The sequence below is a fragment of the Rhinoderma darwinii genome, chromosome 4 (assembly GCF_050947455.1).
Source record: "Rhinoderma darwinii isolate aRhiDar2 chromosome 4, aRhiDar2.hap1, whole genome shotgun sequence".
In the NCBI taxonomy this organism is placed as follows: Eukaryota; Metazoa; Chordata; class Amphibia; order Anura; family Rhinodermatidae; genus Rhinoderma; species Rhinoderma darwinii.
This window is the reverse complement of record NC_134690.1, coordinates 390,190,043-390,212,398: the sequence shown is the minus strand read 5'-3', so window position 1 is coordinate 390,212,398 and position 22,356 is coordinate 390,190,043. Positions and strand designations below refer to the sequence as shown.

The window sequence follows — 22,356 nt, the reverse complement described above, 5'->3', positions numbered from 1 at the left end:
GGCAAATTCGCAGAGTAATACAGTGCCAGCAAAGTAAATACGATTTCAAGTAATCTCATCTACATGTTGCAGAATTTTTCTGCACGTAAATTGATCTGCGGTGCAGATTTTAAAGTCGACCGAATGCTAATTTATATCGTTTCAGAATTGTAGCTGACGAGCTTATAAAAAAAAAAATATAAAAATCCACATCTAAAAAAAGCATCAAAAACATAACTGCAACATTACCTGCGTTTGATGCAGATTTTCTCCATCAAATTCCGCAACGTTTGCATGCAGCCTAAAGGTAATTCACACTGCAAAATTTCCTTAGATTTTTTTTTTGTGCAGAAATTCAAAGTGGATGAAATGTCAACAAATCTCAGCCACACACAGCAGAATAAACCTCCGCTTGCGACCATTGACTTGCTGTATGGATTCCCAATCTGTAGCGAGTTACTTAATGTAGCGAAAACGCTGCTGAATCTCCGCACAGAAAATCTGGATGGAAATTTCGCAGTGTTTACTGTACGTGTAAACTTACCCTAAGGGCACATTCAGACGAGTGTGTAACTCATCTGTGTGACGGCCGTCAAAACAGCAATTACACGGTCTCCTGTATTTCAATACAGCCGTGGTTTCAATGGAGCGTGTGAAGGGTCCGTGGAAAAATTGAACGTCCTATTTTGCTGCGTTTTCACACATCCCTCCATACACTCTAATCTATGAGAGATCCGTGATAACGCGTCCTGCACGGGTGCACCTCTGGTTCCAGGTTGCCCACGCTTGTCTGAATATAGCCTTCGGCCCCATGCACGCGACCGTATATTTCATCCCTAATTATGGTTTGTAATTACAGACCCATTCATTTCTGTTGGCCACGGGCACCTTTCAGTGTTTTTACGGATGGGTGTCAGGGCTGAAAAAATTCGAGCCTGTCCTATTCTTGTCCGGAATTACAGCACAGACTCTCCCATACAAGCCTATGCGCACATCCGTAAACCATCCGTATTTATGGAAGCGTTGCTATGCAACATATTGGTGACCTCATTTGCAGCCTCCCACTTTTTCACGGACCCGTATATACGGATGACTATGGATCTGTATTTCAGGATAGATGAAAATACGGTTGTGTGCATAATTACGGGCCCATGGACTTCTATCGGCCACGGGTGCCTCCCCGTATGCTTACGGGACGGTGCCCGGGCCGTTTAAAAATATAGACCATGTCCTATTTCAGGCCGTAATAACGGCACGGGCAGCTCATAGAAGTCTATGGGGGTCCCGTAATTACGGGTGACTACGTATGTGCACCCGTAATTACGGGAGTGTTGCTAGGCGACGTCAGGGGATAGTCACTGTCTGGGGTGCTGAAAGAGTTAACTGATCGGCAGGAACTACCGCTGGAGTTAATAGTATTAAAAGTTAACTTGAAGGGGCTGCCGATTAGTGCAGAGAAAACGGGTCCGTAAATACGGGTGGAATACAGGTCGAATACGTGTGACAAAGGACCCGTATTTACGGGAGGAAAAAAATAAGTTTGTGTGCATGCGGCCTTAGGCCCCATGCACACGACCGTGCCCGCAATTACGAGCATGGCCGGGCTCGGGCAGCCGGCCGTTTTTCCTGGCCGTGCTCCCATTATAAAGAATAGTAGCATGGCCCGTAAAATAGAACATGGAAGGTACCCGTGGCCAATAGAAGTCTATGGGCCTGTAATGACGGCCCATGATTACGGGCGTTTTTACGTTCGTGTGCATGGGGCCTTAGCTTACATGTCCGTAATCACGGCCAGTGCTTGCGGGCATGGGAGGTTGCTGACGGCATCCGCATTTTCGGGCCGTGCTCCCATACAAAGTATGGGAGCAAACATGAAAAAACTGACATGCTCCATGATTTGTGCACAGTTCTACGGCACGGACACCCATCTGTAGCGATACGGAAAGGTGTCCTTGGCCAATAGCGCCGAATGGGCCCGTAATTACGGCCGTGTCCATGGCGCCTTATTATGCAAAAATTGTCAGGTTTTATTGTGACTTCTGCATGTGAAGAACTCTCTGCTGAAGCACTGAATGAAGCAGCTCTGCCGGTCACACCAAGAGCAGGAAGTCTCAGCATGATGTAACAAACTTCAGGATTGTTTTTTTTACCTCTTTGCCTTCTGACAGTCATAACTTTTTATCTTTTTAATCTTCTTGTTGACTAAGCTGAATGAGGTCTGCAGGACAGGCTGGTTTTTGTTTTACAATACATATAAGTTGGCACTTAAGTTACGGTTTAAACCCCTTCGATGCTACATTCAAGATCACGTTACAGTCGGAGTCTGTCAATCACAGCCACAAGATCACCCTGGTGTAACTTTAACACGACCGTTGCATCATAATGCACCACAAGGGTTAATCAAATGTCATAAGAATATACATGTGTAGCAATAAACAATATATTGTATAGTTTCTCCAACAGGTCACTTGAAGTGTATGCCGTCTTGATGGCTCGTGGTCCAATTAGAGATTGGGAGCAATTTTACCCAAATATAGCTACGTTTAGTGGTCACCATGCAAAAAAAACAAAAACAAACAAGGGTTGACACGTCTGTCATTTTTGCATCATAGTACAAAAATATTGAGTGCGAATGCAACACAAGATCCCTAAAACATAGACAAAAAAAGTCTGCTTTTCCGCCAATTAATTTTTTTGACTTTTTTTTATTACTTTGCAGTGTGAAACAGCAATTTCGTAATAAAACTCACAGGCAAACTTTGGTTTCAGGCAACTGCTTGCAAAAAAAACACAAAAACAGCATTTTACATTTCTAAAAAATAAACCAAAATGATACATTTTTCATCCAAACCATAAAACGAATGCCAAAATAATAAAATACTGTATACATCGCAGGTGTATTATAGGGACTGGAATCTGTGCAGGATGTAAAGCGGTCAGAAATTAAATAGCTCACATTGAGAAATTGGAGAAGGAAGTCAACGTCAAAATTCCATCCGATGTAAAAAGTTGTCAAAATGTGTATTTTTTGCAAATTCCATATTTTTGCTACACGGGCGTTGGACATGCTACAACTCCTGCAGAGGCTACAGTTCACCATAGGATGGATGTTCCAAGATTGCCCCCTAGTGGAATTTGGAAGCATGAACAAGTATCATCCAATTTTAGGTAAGAACCCCCTGAGTGCTATGGGTGATCGATCGCCAAAAATCTTACATGCCAAGACAGGACAGACAATAAATAGATTTCAGGTGCTCAGCTCCAACACACGGGGTAAAGCAGCGCTTTGCTTAGCAGGTCCGTACAGACATACACATTTGCATTCCCGACATACATTTAAGAAGTGCATTGCATAGGTCTCAGACTTCATTGTTCCAGCTCCTTTTTTACTTCGGCTATGTAATGATGATCGGCGCCGTGGGCGATCTCCATTATAGCAATGGCCTGGAATGGAAAAAAAAATAATTTGTTAATGGGTAAATAGATGCTGTACAAAGAGTTAAAGGGTGACTCACCGGAATACACCCCTTAAAACGTGGACATTTATGTTAAACACCATCTTTTATTAACGCTTTAACATTCTGTGAACCACCACTAGGGGGAGCCCAGGAACTTCTTATGGTGAATTGAGTTGAATGCGCAATAAGCTCCCCCTAGTGGTGACTTCAAGTGGTGGGAATTGTATAATTTAATGGGATTTCAATTACTTTGTTTTAATGCTGCCAAAGAGCGGAAACTTTCTGATCATGTCCTGCTGACACAGCTGCGGGCCGATTATATGAGATCACTCTGATACACTACAACGAGCTGTGTATCTGCAATAGTTGGACATTATCAGTATGGGTTTTCAGCTTCTGGATGAATGTTTCCATTCACTGATAGCAAGCAGAGATAAAGTAGATTATGTAAATAATGGTTTTCATTGTAGAAAGAAAATTGCAGAAACATTCAGAATACAGAAAACCCCGATTTACCCTTCAGTGGAACAAAGGTTCAATTAGATACAGAAGTGAAAGCAGCAGATACCTTTTTGAGAGCTTTTATACCGGCCGATTTCTTTTCCAGGCCCATGTAAAGTCGGCCGAGTTTCAGCCACATGGAGGCGACGTTCAGGGAGTAGGGAGGATAGTGTTCACTGGAAGACAAAACCACCATGAAGTTGTGATGGTCCGAAGTTTCCCACGTTTTCTTTCCTGGCATCACCCGCATGTACTTGGCAGTGTCCCCTATACCCCTTGTAAGCAGCACAGGACCAAGGTCCAGTCTATCAGTGAGCACTGTTCTATCTTCTTATGTATATCGGCTGTGGTAACGTGGACGTGAGACGTGGTCTAGGCCCTAATGCACATTCGCATCACAGGGATCCTGACTATGGAACAAATAGAGATCTATGGGCCACTACTGTACCTCCGACTTTACACCGATAAATGGAAACGCATGAAGTATTTTGGAGGTTTCCTCTCTCAATACAGAAGCACATGGAGGGCAATATGGACCCATCGTGCAGTACGTTCTACGTTGTATCCTCTATGTAGACAGAATTGCCTTGCGTAAGAGGCTGAATAGGTTACATCCAGCAGCGTCAGGGTGGAAAATGATAGAAAGATTGGATTTCAACCTGTCCAATTAGATGGTCCCCACTTCTGGAGACCGTGAGGCTTGCAACAGTGGCAGATGGTAGGGGGTCGGGGGGAGAGACCTGCATCTATTGGACATTTATGGCATATCCTGTAGCTATACCATAAATATCCAAGCTGGGAAAGCCCGTTTAAGTGTACGAACACACACCGCATATTCCGGGCTGAACACTGCGGGGGATGCCGTCCGAAATCCCACACCACTGTGGTGCGTTTTTTTCGGGCGTAAATTCCGCTGCGTAAATTATTGCACATACTTACCACCTCCCTCCTCTGTTGTCCTCTCCGGCCTCCTTGAATGACGTTGAAAGCTTGTGATTGGCTGCAGCGGTCACATGGCCTGCAACGTCATTCAGGGAGGCCGGACTGGAGAAGAAGCAGGGAACTCTGGGTAAGTATAACTTTATATTTTTCTTACTTGCGATTTTTGCGGCAGAATCACTGTGATTCCGCAGCAAATGTTACAGCGCACACACACACACACACACACACACACACACACACACACACACACACACACACACACACACACACACACACCACGTTGTTGTGGTTTTAAGCACCACGTTGAACTCAATGGGAAAACCCGCAACGGAAGAGCTGCGATTACGCAGCATTAATGGACATGCTGCGGCTGAAGAAACCGTACGTCAATTTGTGCGTTTTTTTTTCGGCTGTATTTTTCCGCAGTGTGGGGATGGGATTTGTCGAAATCTCACCCACACTGCGGCTACTGTAATACACTGCGGAATTTCCACAACAATTCCATTGTGGAAAATCTGCAGTGTTTACGCCGTGTGCGTTCGTACCCTAAAGGCTATGGATGTGATCAGTGTAAGGGCTCGTCCACACGCAGTGGAATTGCTGCATATTTTCCGTCCAGAATTGCGGACAAAAAATACGCCGCAGAATACAGTAGCAGCAAAGTGGGTGAGATTTAACAAATCTCATCCACACGCTGCGTAGAAATTTCCGACCAGAAATTCACCTGCGGCGCGTGTTTCCCTTATCGCAGAATGTCAGTTTCTGCTGCGGAACGTGGACTGAGTTGCGGCGTTTTTCAAAGCAGACGTCACCCTCTCCCAGCATGGAGAAAAACGCAGCAAAATCCACACCATTTTCTGCAGTAATTCTGCTGCGTGTGAACGAGCCCTGAGGCTTAGAAAATCGCACAGGAGCCGCTGCAGACCGAGCAGAGAACATTTTCACCACAAAATAAAAAAACCGAGAACAGCAGACTCCGTGGTATAAGGTGCGTGAAACTCAAAATGTCTGCGTAGGAAAGAAGTCTGAAAAATAAACATTAAATTCATTCATTTCAATTTGGGGGAGTTCCGCATTAAATACCCTGGAGGCCTTATCAATATTAAAAAAATAAAAAAAATGAATAATAATTACCTGTATGGTTTGATAATTTTCTGACCGTATTTCAGGGCTCCTTCCCATTCCTGCAGATACAGACAGACCCCCATGGCTTGGTACATCATATGTAACACGTAGACATTGCGCTCGTCAAACACCGTGCCCATCTTCTCCATACTCAGCTCGCACATTTCCAGCAGCTCGCTCGGAGGTGGCGCCATTAAGGACATACAGGCTGCCAGATTGATCTCCTCCTAGCCAGAATTAAAGGGACACTCCCGTCAATTCTTTCATCGTGGCGCCCGTTTGGAAGGTAAACTTGGTTAAAAGGTAGGGCAGGTCATCCTTTCAGCGGGCGCTTTATTATGTCACATGACTGGCAGATTCCTACAGCGTCTGCGGTGTGGACCGGAAGTCTCTTTCACGGATTCCTGTGAGACTCGCATTGAGCATCGCATAGGAATGTATAGTAGGAGGCTTCCGGTCCACACAGCAGACGCTGTAGAAATCGTCCAGTCACGTGACATAAGGATGCTTTAACCCCTTAATGACCAGCCTATTTTAAACCTTAATGACCAAGCCATTTTTTACGTTTTTCCATCGTCGCATTCCAAGAGCTATAACTTTTTTTTTTTGCGTCGACATAGCTGTATAAGGTCTTGTTTTTTGCGGGACAAGTTGTATTTTTTAATAGCACCATATTGAGGTACATATTATTTATTGATTAACTTTTATTAACTTTTTTTTGTGGGGGAAATAGAAAAAAAAACCTGACATTTCGGCCACTCTTTATCGCGTCTTAAATCTACGCCGTTTACCGTGTGATATAAATAACACAATAACTTTATTCAGCAGGTTGTTACGATTGCAACGATACCAAATTTGTATAGTTTTTGTATGTTTTACTACTTTTACACAGTAAAAACGCTTTTTTTCCCATATTTTAACGTTTTTATTTTTTCGCCGAAGCGGTTGTATGAGGGCTTTTTTTTTTTTGCGGGACGACTTGTCGTTTTTATTGGTACCATTTTGGAGTAGATGCGACTTTTTGATCACTTTTTTTTAAAGTCAGGATTCACAGAAAACAGCAATTTTTCCATAGTTTTTTTATTACATTTTTTACGGCGTTCACCGTGCGGGTTAAATAATGTAATAGATTTATAGTCGGGGTCGTTACGGACGCGGCGATACCAAATATCCGTAACTTTTTTACTTTATTTTGATTTTTCAATAGTAAAGCATTTTGTAAGGGGAAAAGGTGGGTTTTTCATTTTTTTTTTAATTAACTTTATGAAACTTTTTTTTAACTTTTTTACTAGTCCCACTAGGGGACTATAATATGCAATTCTGCGATCGCTATTATAATACACTGCAATACTTCTGTATTGCAGCGTATTACTGCCTGTCCGTTTAAAACGGACAGGCATCTGCTAGGTCATGCCTCCGGCATGATCTAGCAGGCATTCATTAATGGCAGACCTGGGGGCCTTTATTAGGCCCCCGGCTGCCATTAGAGACACAGACACTCGGCGATCGTATCGCCGGGTGTCGGTGGGAGAGAGAGGGAGCTCCCTCCCTCTCCCCAAAACCACTCAGATGCGGTGCTCGCTATTGTGCACCGCATCTGAGGGGTTAAACGGGTGAGATCGATACCAATATCGATCTCACCCGGCAGAGCAGGGACGCTCCCCAGCCCTCAGCTACCTCTGTCAGCTGAGAGCAGGGAGATTTGACGCTCCCTGCTCGGTTTACTTTATCCTGATGCAGTGCCGTGAAAAGGCGTATTGGCGGTCACTAACGGGTTAAAACGAAGCGCCCCGGTGCGAGGATGACCTGCCCTACCTGTAACCAAGTGCACTTTCCAAACGGGCGCCTCGATGAAATAATTCACTGGAATGTCTCTTTATAGATGTAGCAGAGCGTGACCGAGTGAAGGGGACTCTGCAGAATATTTTTGGGCAAGACAAGCTTGTGGGGCCGTAAATCTAGATTAGACCAGATGAGCAGATATTATGTACGATTGGATGGGGATAGAGAAGTATAGAAAGTGTAGAGAAACTGTACCAAGAAATGTAGTACAATCTTGAAAATTGTGAAATGCCACATATTGCAGTTCTGCGCTGGATTATCAGACTTTCTGGATTATTGGATTCTGGATTATTGGATGCTGGATTAGAGCACATTCACTGAAGTCATTTTCACGTCCCCCAATAGACATCTATTTTGGGGAAAATTGAAGCTGGCTATAGTAATCGATCCTTTAACAATTTCTATGGAGAAAGGGCGATAATGGCAGCCAGACACCACTGGCGATAACCTCGGGGGGCAGCATAGGATCGGACAATGCATGCGGTCTAACCCCATTTTATTCCAATCCCACCCAGGGAGAGGGCGAGTCAGAGTTGGGCTGCCCCCATAAACAGGAGAACCCACTGAATCCCGCAACAAAAATCTCCTGTCTATGGCCAATTGACGTCCCATATAGGCAGGGACATCGACCACATATAGCGGCACCGTATAATAAAGCGCAGCTTCCCCTCCAACTAATGACGCACCACCCCCCCCATTTTCAAATTCTCGTTCAGGACACTATAGACATTGGGCTCACATGACTACATAGGGGGAGATTTGTATAGGTGAATTTTCTTCCATATAGAAGTATTACTTACAATGGTGAAAATTTGTAAATGGTCGCATTAGAATTTCTCTTCTGAAACCAGATTTTTTTTCTTGCTCAATAAATTTAGAATTTTATATATTTGATTTTTTTTACCCTGCTCCTTCATTTTCCATTATACTACAACTCCCAGTATGCCCGGACAGCCTGCAGCTGGGTGTTGTAGCTTTGCATTAGCTGGAAACCACTCATCTAGATTAACATGATAATAGTAAACAGATAAAAGGATATTTTTGTAATGTTTCGCCCTCCGGAACTCCTCCACCACGTTCCGGGCGTATCGGACCATGTCTCGTATGGTCTGAGGATTCAGGGGGTCATTAAGTTTTCGGATCTCCAATTTTGCTGGATCCTGTAAACAAAAAAAAACAAAAAGAAACAAAGTTCACGCGGCTATTCCTGCATCTCCCTTTGACTTATATGGCCACTTTTCCGCTCGGCCCAGGTAACCGCGTTCTCGGGATCCGTGCGGGAGTATCCAGTCAATATGCCTTAAATGTGTGTTATGGGAAAAACGCCTTTATTATAAAAGGTGCAAATATTAGAAATGAAAAAAAAATTCACGCTAGAAAGACTTGGCTGGGTGTGAGGCTAAATCCCCATCTAATGGAACGCAGGGGAGATCAAAATTAGTGCAAAAGAAAAGTGGAGCAGTTGCCCATAGGAACCAAAGAGACTTCACCAACTACAGTCTAGCAGAGACCGGATTGGTTGCTATGGGCAACTGCTCCAATTTTACATTTTTGATAAACCATATATTTTCAGTCTCAGATGGATATGGGCGTTATGTCAATATCACCTTAAAGGGCACTTAGCCTGTTTCTATGCCCGACCACTTTCTATTATGACATCACACTGATGCTTTCATTTCATTATACTAGTGGGTAAAGTAACGCCCACTAAACAGCCCCCTAAAATGCGAAACAAGGGGGCTACAAAAAAAAACAAAAAAACACTTCCTAGTTCTGTGGTGTATCACATGATTCCTCTCAGCCAGTCAGCAGCTCTGAAAAGGATCATGTGATGCAGTCCTGTTTCTGAGTTGTGGAGATTATGTCACATGATGCTTTCCAGAGCTGCTGAGGGGGTCACGTGACACACCATGTGACTCCACAGAACCTTTCTTTTCTGCCCCATTTGGCACTTTGGGGGCAGTTAATTGGGTGCAATTATACCGACTTGTATAACTTATTTGGTTATCACGCTGTTGTCCTTATTTTAACAGGTGTGTAATGGTGACGGGTTCTCTTTAAGAAGCTGATGCACATCAGTGATTTCTAAATAGAGATAAGAGTCAGGACAAACATAAGTTTCTCTGCTTTTATCCATATGTCACGAGTACACCCGGTGGGTACACAAGGCACAGCAGGTACACCCGGTGGGTACACAAGGCACAGCAGGTACACCCGGTGGGTACACAAGGCACAGCAGGTACACCCGGTGGGTACACAAGGCACAGCAGGTACACCCGGTGGGTACACAAGGCACAGCAGGTACACCCGGTGGGTACACAAGGCACAGCAGGTACACCCGGTGGGTACACAAGGCACAGCAGGTACACCCGGTGGGTACACAGGGTAGGTGATTCGGCTTTAAAATGCTGAGCGTTTCACTTTAGAACACCTTCAGAAGTGGTCCCGTTACCTTCTGCTTGGTGGCGCACTCCTTGCAGTCACAGGTGAAAAAATAAGAATCTTTAAGTCGGTCATTTCGGTCTTCTGTAGGGTACAGCAAATCTATGTAGCTGGTGAACACCTGGAATAAAAAAATAAAAATTAAAAAGGTTTTCCCATTACAGACAATAATGACTCATCTATAGGATATGCCATAAATATCTGATAGATGCGTGTCCCACATCTCTCGAGAACGGGGGTCCCCGGATCACCCTCCCGCCGCATCCAGAAGGAGAATAAAAATGGAGAGGTGGCTGCACATTTCTATGGGATTTATGGAAAAAGCCAAGCGCGTGCGCGCGCGCTCATAGTACAGAATGTAGAGAGCTGCGCGCTAGTGCGGACACCTCTCCATTTATTCCCTACCTGGATGTGGCAGCCACTTCACCAGGCTGGAGTGGGGTCTCAGGACCCCCTATTCTGAAAAGGAGTACGGGCCCCAGAGGTATGCCATAAAATGTCTGAGATGGGAGTAACTCTTTCAAATGTATTGGTCTCCTAACACCCAGCAAGATAAGCCAAGTGATGGACCAAGCCGAAGATCACGAGGAAGACATTACAATTATATCGAACTTCTTTAAAAAATATGACATGATCCCATGAGTTAAAAGGATTTTTTGGTTTTAGGTGATTAAACTTAATCACGGTAAAATAAAAAGTTCTGCAACTTTCTAATCAACTTTGTACTTCAATTCCTCATCGTTTTAAAGATCTCTGCTAGCTGTCAGTGAATGGGAACTTTTATGTTATTTGAAGCGTGTAATACCACATTTCCAACGCAGCATTGACGTAAAATTGTCGCATGCAAAGAAATAGCCGCCTACGCAGTCCTATAGGTTAAAATGGTCATCAAAAGTGGTGTAAACCTGTGGATTGTAACATTTCGCTGTAAAGCTTGGCGCAGTTGCTACTATTGGCCACAAGAGGGACCCCCAGGACAAGGTAACATCGCACTACAACAGCTGGTTGAGGCCATATCTGGAGACACAGCGTGAAGACCATTTCATCGCACGAGGTCTTGTAGATCTTATCGAGATTCCGAGCAGTCACCAGACTTCCAGAAAGACAGAAGAAGAAAGAGAACCGCTGCCAAAGTAGGATAGCCTCATGCCGTCATGTTTATCCGGAAAATAACCGGAAAATCCTGCAACTTGCCTAAAGTGTTACTACCCCCTCATAGCGAGACCCTCCACTCCAGTCTTACACACAGTGACTTATATCCAGTCACTACACCGCATGGTACAACTCTACCGCATATCGGTCAAGTCTTTTTATAGGAACTGCTTCTCAAGTGTCCTCAAACTTAAGGAATTTCCCAGCGCTCCCCATAAATGCCTCCTGCATAACGTCAGGATACATTTCTATTATTGAAAGATGAGAGAGAGCGAGGAGGGGGCCGGGGTTATACACTACAATCCTGTGAGGACCCGTTCTCCATTGACGATCTGATCCCTACAAGTTACGTACATGGAAAAAAATAAGGTTACGTACACGCAGCGATTATAACAAAGGGTGTAGTCACACGTTGCATTTATAATCACTTTTTAAAAAAAAAAAGGGAGGAAACCTCCAGCTCACCAGTGAATAAGAACAAAGACCGTGTTCGAAACGCGTAGGCTTCTGATTTATGCCAATCTGAGACCACCTTGTTACTGCGTTCTCTTTTTTACTACTTCATTTTCTATGTCAATAAAAGTGGGAACATCGATTCCTTTTTATCTACAAACTACGCTGGTTCATACCTTCTTTTCTACTTTTTTTAAAGCAATTTTCACAAAATCATAACAAAACGGTCGTACATCCTCCGTGTGACAGGAACATATTTAACGCCAGAAATGGGATTTAATCCCTACTGGGCCCCAATGGAAAATATGTAACAGGCCCCCCCACCTATCATTTATTATACTGGTGTCTTATGTAAAAGAGGGGCAATGGGCCCCATTAGGCACCAGGGCCCAGGTAAGATTACTACCCCCATAGCTATGTCCCCAAGCAGGAAAACCTTTTCCCGAAATTTTAATAAATATTTATTTATATCGTAACGTTCCTTTAATCCGTTATCAATGGCTCCTGATAGGTGCCAGATTATCAGATATTCTGGAGTCATAGAAGAAAAGAATGAAACGAGTAGAGAAACTTCAGGAAGAAAAAAGGGGATGTCCGGGCTCGGGCGGTTATTCATACTAATGACCTATCTACAGGACATGTCATCAGTATGTGATCGGTGGGGGTCAGACACCAGGACTCCGCACTCATCAGCTGTTCCGGCTGCCTCCGTGCGCCAGAAGTTAAGCAGGGGCGGTTCCGAATGCAGAAGACTGACCACTCTAGTGGCCGGGATGAGTTACTGCAGCTCTGCTCCGATTTACTTAAATAGGATCAGAGCTGCGGTACGCAGCACGGCCGCTATACTGAGACCGGAGCCATCCGCTTCCGGCACTGACCACTGCATAGATACTGGTGCCAAAAGGCTGCCGGAACAGCGGATTGGTGCTTAGTCCGGGTGTTGGTCACCCACCGATCACATACTGGCCATCCTGTGAATAGGTCATCAATATAAAAACCGCCCTGTGCCAGACAACCCCTTTAATAAAAAAAAATTGCATTTGAGGAATTCCTATTTGCTGCTTTCGGCTCCGTTTTTTAGCTTCTGCTCTTGTGGAATCCCTCTGTGCTGAAATCAAGCGCCGAATGATAAGACTTTCTGGATTATCGGATGTCAGATTAATGGATTTTGTATTTTTATAAAATTGACAACATTCTCACCTCATCTCCAGCATTAATCTCTTGAACGGCCCGGATCTCGGCCACGGTGCCCTTGTAGGTGACAATCACATTGGGGCAGCAGCTGTGATTCATTAGTGCAACACTGCAAAGAAGTATCAGGAAGAGGTAAATTACAATACAGTAAATGATCCTATAGTTGTCTTAGCTTTAGCTGTGAATGGAGAATAAAACTGGATACAACGAAAGAAACAAAAACAATGCAATAATAAAGCAAAGGATTTACAAAAGAAGAAGGGAATTTGGAGATTTGCTTCTTCGTTTTACAGAAACAATAAATAATAAAAATCATCTAATCCAACCCCGGCATAAAATAATTATTATTCCAGCAGATTAGATGTAATCTCTGCCGATACCGGAGAAGTCCTCGCCTTAACCTTGAATACAACATATGTCCTTATGCACTCATTCATATGTCTTGTTCTAGTGTTGTCCAGAACTGCTGGAGTTTTGTTTTAATGGGCAAGTTCACTAAGGCCGGGTTCCTACGTAGCGAAAATGCACCGGAATTTCCGCAATGGAATTCTATGCGAAAATTCCGCAACAGTAGAAGCATAGCGGGAGAGATTTCGAAAATCTCATGCTCACTGCGGAAAAAATACGCAGCTTAAACCTTAATAAATTGACCTGCGGTGCGGAATTTAATTCCTGGGCTTGTCGATTTATGCTGCGTTTTTGTTGATTTTCCGTTGCCGGTTTTCCCCATTGAATTCATGCGGTGATGCAAAACCCGCAACAGAAAACCAAGGGTTGCGACTATTGCGGCGTATTCACCGCGATTGCGCCGCAAAAATCGCAACTACGAAAAAGGAAAAAAATAAAATAAATCACACTTGCCTAGAACGCCCTCCTTCCTGCAGTCCGGCCTCCTGGGATGACATTGCATCCCATGTGACCGGGGGGGGGGGGGGGCAAGTATGAACGGCTTTCTTCCGCAGCGGAAATTCTGTCCGAAAAACCGCACCACAATGTGGATCGATTTTTCTGACAGAATGTACTGAGCGTTCCAGGACGGATACGCTGCGTGGTTTTTACACAGCGTATCTGTCCCGTGGAAACATGGCCTAACAGTAGGTCCCTTTTAAGCAGTTCACAAATATTTCCTGCAGAGTATCTCCTGTCACCTCCCCTGACATTTCTGTTTGTAGTAAATACTTGTATTTCCTAGAAGAAATCTGCAAATGTGCTGTTCCTCTGTTATTCCTCCTGGAAATGTATGAATAAATGAACAACTGGGTGTTACGATTATGAGGCGTGTTCATACAGACTGACACAGTAACCACTGATTGGACAGTGTCAGTATGTAGGGATACATGCCATTGACAAGGGGAATAGTAACGCCCAGTTGTCAATTTAAAACTTCTAGGAGGAATAACAGAGGAACCACAAAAGAGAGTTCAAAGATATCCCCTAATTTACAGTGATTATCAGAATCTCTTATAGAGCAATTATCTCACGGCTCTGCAGTAGATATGAATCACTTCCATGGCTTACTGGAGTGATTCTAATAATAATAAATTATGGAATTGCCTTTTAAGCAATTATCTAATATTTTCTACAACGCAGTGCAAAGCTTTTGAAACACATGTCTGATTCAGGCAACGCTGGATTTCTGATGCCTTTTTATCCATCAAGTTCACTTGCTAAAAATGTCTTTTTTCTTGGCCTGAAGCCACCACAAGGGGGAGCTAACTGCACATTGATTTATACAACTAGTATTGACCCCAACGGGAGTGGCTATAGGATCAGCTAACCATAGGAAAGGATAGATGGCCAGATGCCTCACATAGAACGTCTATGAGCCCGTCTTCAGGCTGACGAGGAGCGCCGATCATAGCCGAAGCTGCAGATCGCTCCACCGAGAGCTTCTGCCCCTTCGTCTCAGCGATGGCGGGGTTTTCAGCATGGCCACCACCTATATGGCATGACTTATCCCAGATGCCAGTTCAGGCAGGACATCTGGTCTGTGACCCGCTCTACTTTCACGGCTAGACCAGGTCTTTAGATATAAGCAGTGGCGTACATAGAAGACTGAGGACCCCATAGTGAAGGACCAACAGGGCTCCCTATTATGGTGCCAGGCTTTGCCACCCAGGACAGAAGGACCGTGTGTCTGCTTTGCCCTCCATGATCCTATCCTCCCCTTGTTTGCTAACAATGCAGTTCCTCTGGGGAGTCCTGCACAGGTTCTCACCACCCAGTAACAATGGGGACGGGAGCAACCAGAGCAGGGCCCCCTCTTTGCTCGGGCACTATAGCAGCTACGTGGTCTTCAATATACGCCCTTGGATGTAAGGTGGTCAATTCAGTGCGATTGCAGCCGAAAATAACATACTCCGGAAAGATCGCTGATCCCAAGTGTGACAGCTCCTCGTCCTCAATGGTAAAGCCATTACAGTTAACCTAGAAGAATAAAGAGGGATTAGAGGTGGGATCAATTTATTGCGTAATCCCCCTTTTATTTTAATATTGCATATTACTAGAGGACTTTCTTTCATATGGTGTATTTATCTCCTTAGCCATTACACCGCAAGCTTCACTCATCCTTAAAACCGAATACTAATTTAATGGGGGGGCTTCAAGAAGATCAGAAGGCCACGTTACCAATGTCTGGGAAGCCCCGGCAACCATGTTAATAGGTTTCTTCCACTCCCATTTACTTTAATGGAGCGATGCCCACCTAGCCATTCAACTCTGCCATTACTGTGACCATCCAAGTTCCAGGACCCCCAACAACGTGATCCATCCGACATGTCCGATTCGTATATCGGAAGTGTCTCGAATGGCAAAATCCCTTTATTTACACTATATAAAACAAGGGGCCATCCGGAATATTACACTGACGGCCTATCCGGATGTGTAATACGTAACGTAAACTCCAGCGAGCACGGCTCCCCTCTATAAGGGATGTGGGTCCCACCGATCAAACATTGAAATAAAGCAACAAAATGATGGTAAACCCACTAAACCCATCATGACGTATAAGGACGAGTACTGCAGGAGCCATAGTGGTTGTCACCCAACTTTCCTAGAAAGTCATGTCCCTAGGAGACTGCATGGCTCTTTATCCCTACTTGCATCTCTAAGGACGGATCATATGGCGTTCAGCTCAGGCAGCCGCAGCTGTCGCAGTGATCACGGACAGACATCCCTGCAGATCCACACACAGACAGCTGATCCTTTACGACACGTCAGCTGCGCCAGAATAGGAGGTGCATTATTATCAACGGAGCTGCAGTCTAGGTGGACAGGTATGGACGGCTGTCACCGCTATCCATCATTATGTGACATCCACGTGTTCCTGACAATGCATTGTGGGTAACGTGCGCCCTGTCGATCCAGTCCTTAAAAGGACACTAATCCCAAAGTCTATTTTCAATCACTATTCAGTTATGGCCAGAAAAGTATCTGCCCCCATGATCATTAGGGTCTCTCGCATATCTGGGAAATTTCAGCATCTCTGTGCTTCTACCTCCATCTCGCTGATGTATTTCTCCAGTCACATCCAAAGCTGCATTCAACCTTCAATTGGTTGCTGATTGCAATGCACTTTGGAGAAGTATTTTTCTCCTCCATCAGACACGATTTTCTACAATAAAACTACAGCAGGACATGCTCTACAAAGACACTAAACCAACATAGGGCCAGCAGATAGATGCGAGCTAATGCAGCTCGAAAATTAGCATGAAGCAACCAAAACATTGACTGCAGCTTTGGATGTGACTGGAGTATCAGCACATAGGAAGTAAAGCATTTGCACATAGATTGAAGAGTAATTTGAAGAACCTTTATTACCTGTGCAAAGAGAATTTCAAGTGCAGCGTTGTCAGAATAGTGCAAATTCTTGGAGTAGAAGTGATGCAAGGCGGCAATATCATTCTCAATCAGTTCTTTCTTTTCATTGTCAAGTTTGTCAAGGTCTTAAAAAAAAAAAAAAAGTTTTCACCATGGCAAAAAGAGAAAATAATCTAAAACTATGTAGCGATGCAGAACTAGGCTACAAATTAAATATTCAAAAAAAAAAAAAAAATCACAAAAAAAAAAAAAAAAAAAATCAAATATATATATATATATATATATATAAATAAAGATCTTACGGGATTCAAATTCCTTCACCAGAAGATATTTCTCGGATGGCGTTCTTTCTGGGTGTAATTTCTAGGATTTCAAGAAAATTTTTCATTATAAACCAAATTTACTTAAAGATGAAGATTTTTTTTTTTTTAATAAAATAAACAAAAAACGAATATAATATAGTATAATGGTCATCCACACAAGTTACCAGCTACATACATTATATATAAGATCTATTCTTCTAAATGACATTGCTACAAGGCTGCGCTCTGAACTTCCTCCATCTGCACGTATGACGATCAGAAAAATAGCAGGGTTTATTTAAATATATGTCATTCCCTTTGTTTCCGTTGCATCCAAATAAGGCCGACTCACAAGTTGGACTTTGAGGTACGTGAATCCATTCGCTGTTGACAGAGTTGAATGGCGCGGTTCAGCTGTTGGCCTTAGGCCACTACTTTGTAATCCTGCCCATTAAATACGGCTTTGCAGGTGGCTCCGCAGCGGAGGTTAAGAGGACTGGATTTTGCATATTAAGCTGTCACAACGTCTACGGTGTTTGTCTATTCCTATAAACTCGCCATCGCCGAGTCTCGCCAGTCAGTTTTAGCGTAGAAAAGATCATTTGTTTGCGCACCGTAAGACTTCCCCTTCATGACAGACAGAGCTCCGGGCAGAGCAACTCAACTCTTGCCATATCAGTTTTGTAGAAAGACTTGAAATGATATTAAAAAATTAAATTTTTTTTTTTTACGGCTCCGACACTCTCCAGCAGCGCTTTAGAAAATGCTTTTAAAGGTTTCTGCGTATAGCAGCGGCAGACTAACTTTGTCTTTCACGGTGACCTTGAAAATAATAGGCCTGGATTTCAACACCAAGATAGAAAGGCAAAATGGAGAAGAAAAAAAAAGTCGAATTTTTTTTTTATGGGAGGTGTATTAGGGATAATTTTGATTTTCAGCAATTGCAATAAGGGCAAGGGCTACACCCAAAAAAAAAAAAAAAACTTTTTTTTTTCTAGAAAATACTATAATTGGGAAAATATCTAGGTTGTGTAAATAATTTTTCAAACCTTTTTTATCATTTGTAGTTTTTGCCTCAACGGGGTTGTCTCAAGATTAAAAGTTACCGCCTGACCACAGGACAGGTGATCACATGCTGATCGGTGGGGGTCCGACTGCTGGGACCCCCATCGATCACGAGAACGGGGTCCCGTTCCTCTGAATGAATGGAGCGGTTGGTCACGCTTGCGCCCTGCTGCTCCAATCATTCTCTAGGACACTGCCAGAGATATCCGAGCGCTTGGCTATCTCCGGCAGTCCCATAGACAGTGAATGAAGCGGCAGTGCGCATGTGCGGCCTGCCGCTCAGTTCGGAGGAATGGGACTCCGTACTCATGATTGGTGGGGGTCCCAGTGGTCGGACCCCCACCGATCAGCATGTGATCACCTTTAATCTTGAGACAACCCTTTTAATCTTGTTCTAGAACTCTTGAAAGATTATCCACTACAAAAATGAAGTGGATAGGTTGACGATTTTATTACTTCAAATGTATCCATTTTTATTTTATTTTTGTTTTGGATAGGAAACATTTTGTCAAGTGAAACGCCACCAAAAAAGTGGCGTAACGTGGAAAAATTATGCAGGTGATGTACACCATATTTATAGAAGACCGTCTCTGCCCTACATGGACCGCGACTCATCTTAACGGCCGCCATTTAATACTAAATTTCCCCTGCAGGAGCCGTCAAAATGACCAGCTGGCCGCGGGTTTCCCCAGCAAAATGAGACAAACCCTTTAATGGCCTATCATTATGATAGGCCTTCGATGTAGATCAAACCCTAGGAAGTGCCCCATCAACACATTGGACCCTCATCGACCACACACTGGTGCGGTATAGGTCATTAAAGTGTATTCCCAAAAACTTTTTTTTTTTTTCCTTTTTTAACTTCAGTGTAATTTAAACAAGGACCATAAAGGGGTTAACCTAATGGGTGCTGAGAGCTGGTAAGCAGATGCCAGTTTGGTGGGCTCTACACTGATCAGTTTGGGGGCAGAAAGGGGCGCACAGTTGGTACCTCCAGCACCTTGTACAATAGTTGCCCATGTGCAGATGACGTGCGCATCATTATGCATAAGACATGGCAGCTAGTCCTAAATTTCAGCCTCTTATACACAATATTATAATGGATATATGCTGTAGCTAAGCAGAGGAATAAAAACAAACCAAAAAACACTAAACAAAAAACATTCTCTGCCTCACAATAGAGAACCCATCCTCTTATCCAGGAACGGACTTCCTCGGCGGCCTCACCTGTTTGGCCAGTATCCTTGCAGTAAGTCTTACAGTTTCCGAGGGGTTCCAGTTCTGTCCATACGAGCACATTGAGGAGCATTCCAATTTGTGCATGGGCCAGTCTCCTTTCTACATCAGCAAAAACAAAAACAAAAAAAAAAACACATCGTAGAGCAATAAAAACAAAGATATAGTTGTCTTCTCTACAGGCAAAGGTTACGTCAAATATGTTTCCTTTGAAAATAAGGGATGACACAAAGGATGAGATCCTACTAAAATAAAAATAATCCAAAAATACAACAAGGTGAGAACGAATCCTACATTTCATCCAACCAGATCAAACTCCAACATATCTAACAGGGGCGCATACAGAGATCATAGCAAAACTCAGAACGAGCAGCGGCCCCCTAAAGAAGGATAAAAGAACGTTTAAAAAAAAAATAAAATAAAGGATTTTAGGTTTAGGACTTTATGTAGAACACCAATTATAGCTAAAGAAAAAAAAAAGTAACACATTATATCCATGTGGATTGGATAGAGGGCCTACCAAGCATTGCCGTGACGGTCCACAGCAGTAGATAGCACATGGGTATCGCTAGTAGGGCCAGCAAGATCTTCGTTTGCCCCTTGGGCTCCTGCCAAACTTAAGGCCCAGTAAAGTTGAAGCTCAGAGATCACCTTTCACCGCTCATCAGGTCTGATTGGCGGAGGATCTCCCATTATGTAACAGTTAGACCTTGGCCCGATTATAGGAGCCATATCATTTCCAGATTTAGATTTGTGACCTCAACTTTCATTCGACAGGTATCAGAGGAATCAGGGTCGGACTGAGTAGTTGGAGAATCAGGCAGCCCTTCAGCTGCTGGGCCATGGTGTCCCTATTGGGCACCCCAATTTCACTCCACACACGTGTCCCAGTGAAGAACTGGGATTGCTTTATGCCCCACTGAGGTTTTGACCCTAGGATGGCCATCTCACATGCAGTGACATCACTGTGCTGGCCATGATGACATCAGTCTCAGTCCACCCCTCTTGAGGGTAAGCTAGGATCTTTGCACTAGTGTGGGATAGACCAGACTCCTAAATAGACACAAGGGACAGTGAAACGAAAATTACAAGCTTGTGATCCAAATAATTTCACTATTGAGAAAATGTATTTATTTTTCTTCGTAATACTTTGGTCAGAATTTTATCTGCTTTTTTTTGTCTTTTGGATAGATGCAAGATTAACATTTTGGAGAAAGTAATGAAAAAAAATAAAATAAAAAAAGGCTAAAATTAATTTAGTGCTGAACTGGATTTTTCCCCTGTAGGCATTTCTAATTAAAACGTATCCTCGGGCAGGATCACGCGGATTTGAAGGAAAAGTGACCGGCATTTCAAACTTTAGATGATTAATAGGTGGACGATTTTATTACTTCAAATGTATAAATTTGTATTCTATTGTTTTGTGAATAGGAAACGGTTTTGTCGAGTGAAATGCCAAAAATAAAGTGGTGTAATGTGGAGAAATTCCGCAGAAGACATACGCCATATTTATAGAAGACGTGCACCATTTTTACAACAGACTTGATATGGTTGCGCCAAAGTTAAGATAAACTAGTGCCAGCTTATGGTGTAAATGATTGACAGAGCCACGAGGAAAAGAAATGTTTACAGAATGTCATGATTTGGGGTGGGGATTTACGCATAAAAAAATAAAGGGGCATTTCCGGGCATTTTAGGGGGGTTCTAGGGTAAAGTTTACAAATGGCCCACGATTTGTGTTTAAAATGTTGGTAAGGCTTCGGTCACATCTTCGTCAGGGCTAGAATCCGACGGAGCTTTCCGTTGGAACAGGGCCCTGACTGGAAAGGGAAAGCTACAGTTTCCGTTTGTGTCGTCACCATTGATTTCAATGGTGACGAATGCGGTGCCAATGGTTTCCATTTGTCTGAGTTATGCAAGGGTTCCATCGTTTTGACGGAATCCGTACCGTAGTCGACTACGCTATGGATTCCGTCAAAATGACGGAACCCTTGCATAACTGAGACAATGGAAATTGGCACCGGCATCGAAATCAATGGTGATGGAAACGGAAACCTATGCTATCTATTTGAGTTTTCCGTCAGAACGGAGCCCTGACGCAGATGTGAACATAGCCTAAGTATGTTGTTTGAAGGAGAACTTTTAGTATAGTCTTAAAAATAATAATAAAAAAAAAAATGTAAAAGTATTTTGTTCCTGTTATAAAGCTTCTGTGTCCCCATAACAACACTTCCTGTTCGTGAGGCACCTCAGTGTTATTTTAGTAGCCAATCAAATATCTCCTTTCATTTTCTTATCTGTGCTGAGCTGAATTCTGATTGGTGACAACACAAAAGCAGGAAGTGTTGTCATGGCGATACAGGTAGAGAAATTCTCCTCGCAGAGAGCTTGTGATAACAGATATCTGAAAAATTATAATATATGCGATATTGTGACCAGCCTGAAATTTTCCCTCCATCGGCTGAAACGGGGGAAATTTAGTATTACATGACACACATTTAAAGGGGTTAAGGAGGGACCAAAAATTATTATCAGTGTAGTCGCTGCAGTATGTGAGAACACTCGCTAATATACATTCCGGTCCCCCGTCACGCTGATTCTGAGATTTTCATAGATTTCTATAGCGCTGACGGGGGACCGGAAGTCTAGTTGCACAGTCTCCTTGGATGACGATACGGCTCTTCGTCACGTGACCAGTCCAGCTGTAATCTATGTAATCGCTCTACTACTGCTCCTGCTTGTACATAGAGTACAGAGCGGCCGGTCACACGACGTAGAGTCGGATCGTCATCAAAGGTGACTGTGCAACTAGACTTCTAGTCCCACGGCAGCAATAGAAAAATCTA

The 22,356-nt window shown here is 43.5% G+C and overlaps 1 protein-coding gene across 2 annotated transcripts in view; it reads right to left on the bottom strand.

Annotated features, from left to right (window-relative positions):
* Nucleotides 1-2,664: 2,664 nt before the first annotated feature.
* SMYD2 (SET and MYND domain containing 2) overlaps nucleotides 2,665-22,356 on the bottom strand; it is a 28,457-nt gene continuing 8,765 nt past the window's right edge. For both annotated transcript variants that reach the window (XM_075863327.1, XM_075863328.1), the window contains exons 3-12: nucleotides 19,502-19,612; nucleotides 17,210-17,270; nucleotides 16,908-17,032; nucleotides 15,448-15,515; nucleotides 13,095-13,197; nucleotides 10,300-10,410; nucleotides 8,887-9,007; nucleotides 6,015-6,189; nucleotides 4,006-4,114; nucleotides 2,665-3,423 (exon numbers count right to left, since the gene is read on the bottom strand). In XM_075863327.1, the coding sequence (XP_075719442.1) occupies nucleotides 3,346-3,423; nucleotides 4,006-4,114; nucleotides 6,015-6,189; nucleotides 8,887-9,007; nucleotides 10,300-10,410; nucleotides 13,095-13,197; nucleotides 15,448-15,515; nucleotides 16,908-17,032; nucleotides 17,210-17,270; nucleotides 19,502-19,612 (1,062 nt within the window). In that variant the 3' untranslated portion in view covers nucleotides 2,665-3,345. The remainder of the gene's footprint in view (nucleotides 3,424-4,005; nucleotides 4,115-6,014; nucleotides 6,190-8,886; nucleotides 9,008-10,299; nucleotides 10,411-13,094; nucleotides 13,198-15,447; nucleotides 15,516-16,907; nucleotides 17,033-17,209; nucleotides 17,271-19,501; nucleotides 19,613-22,356) is intronic.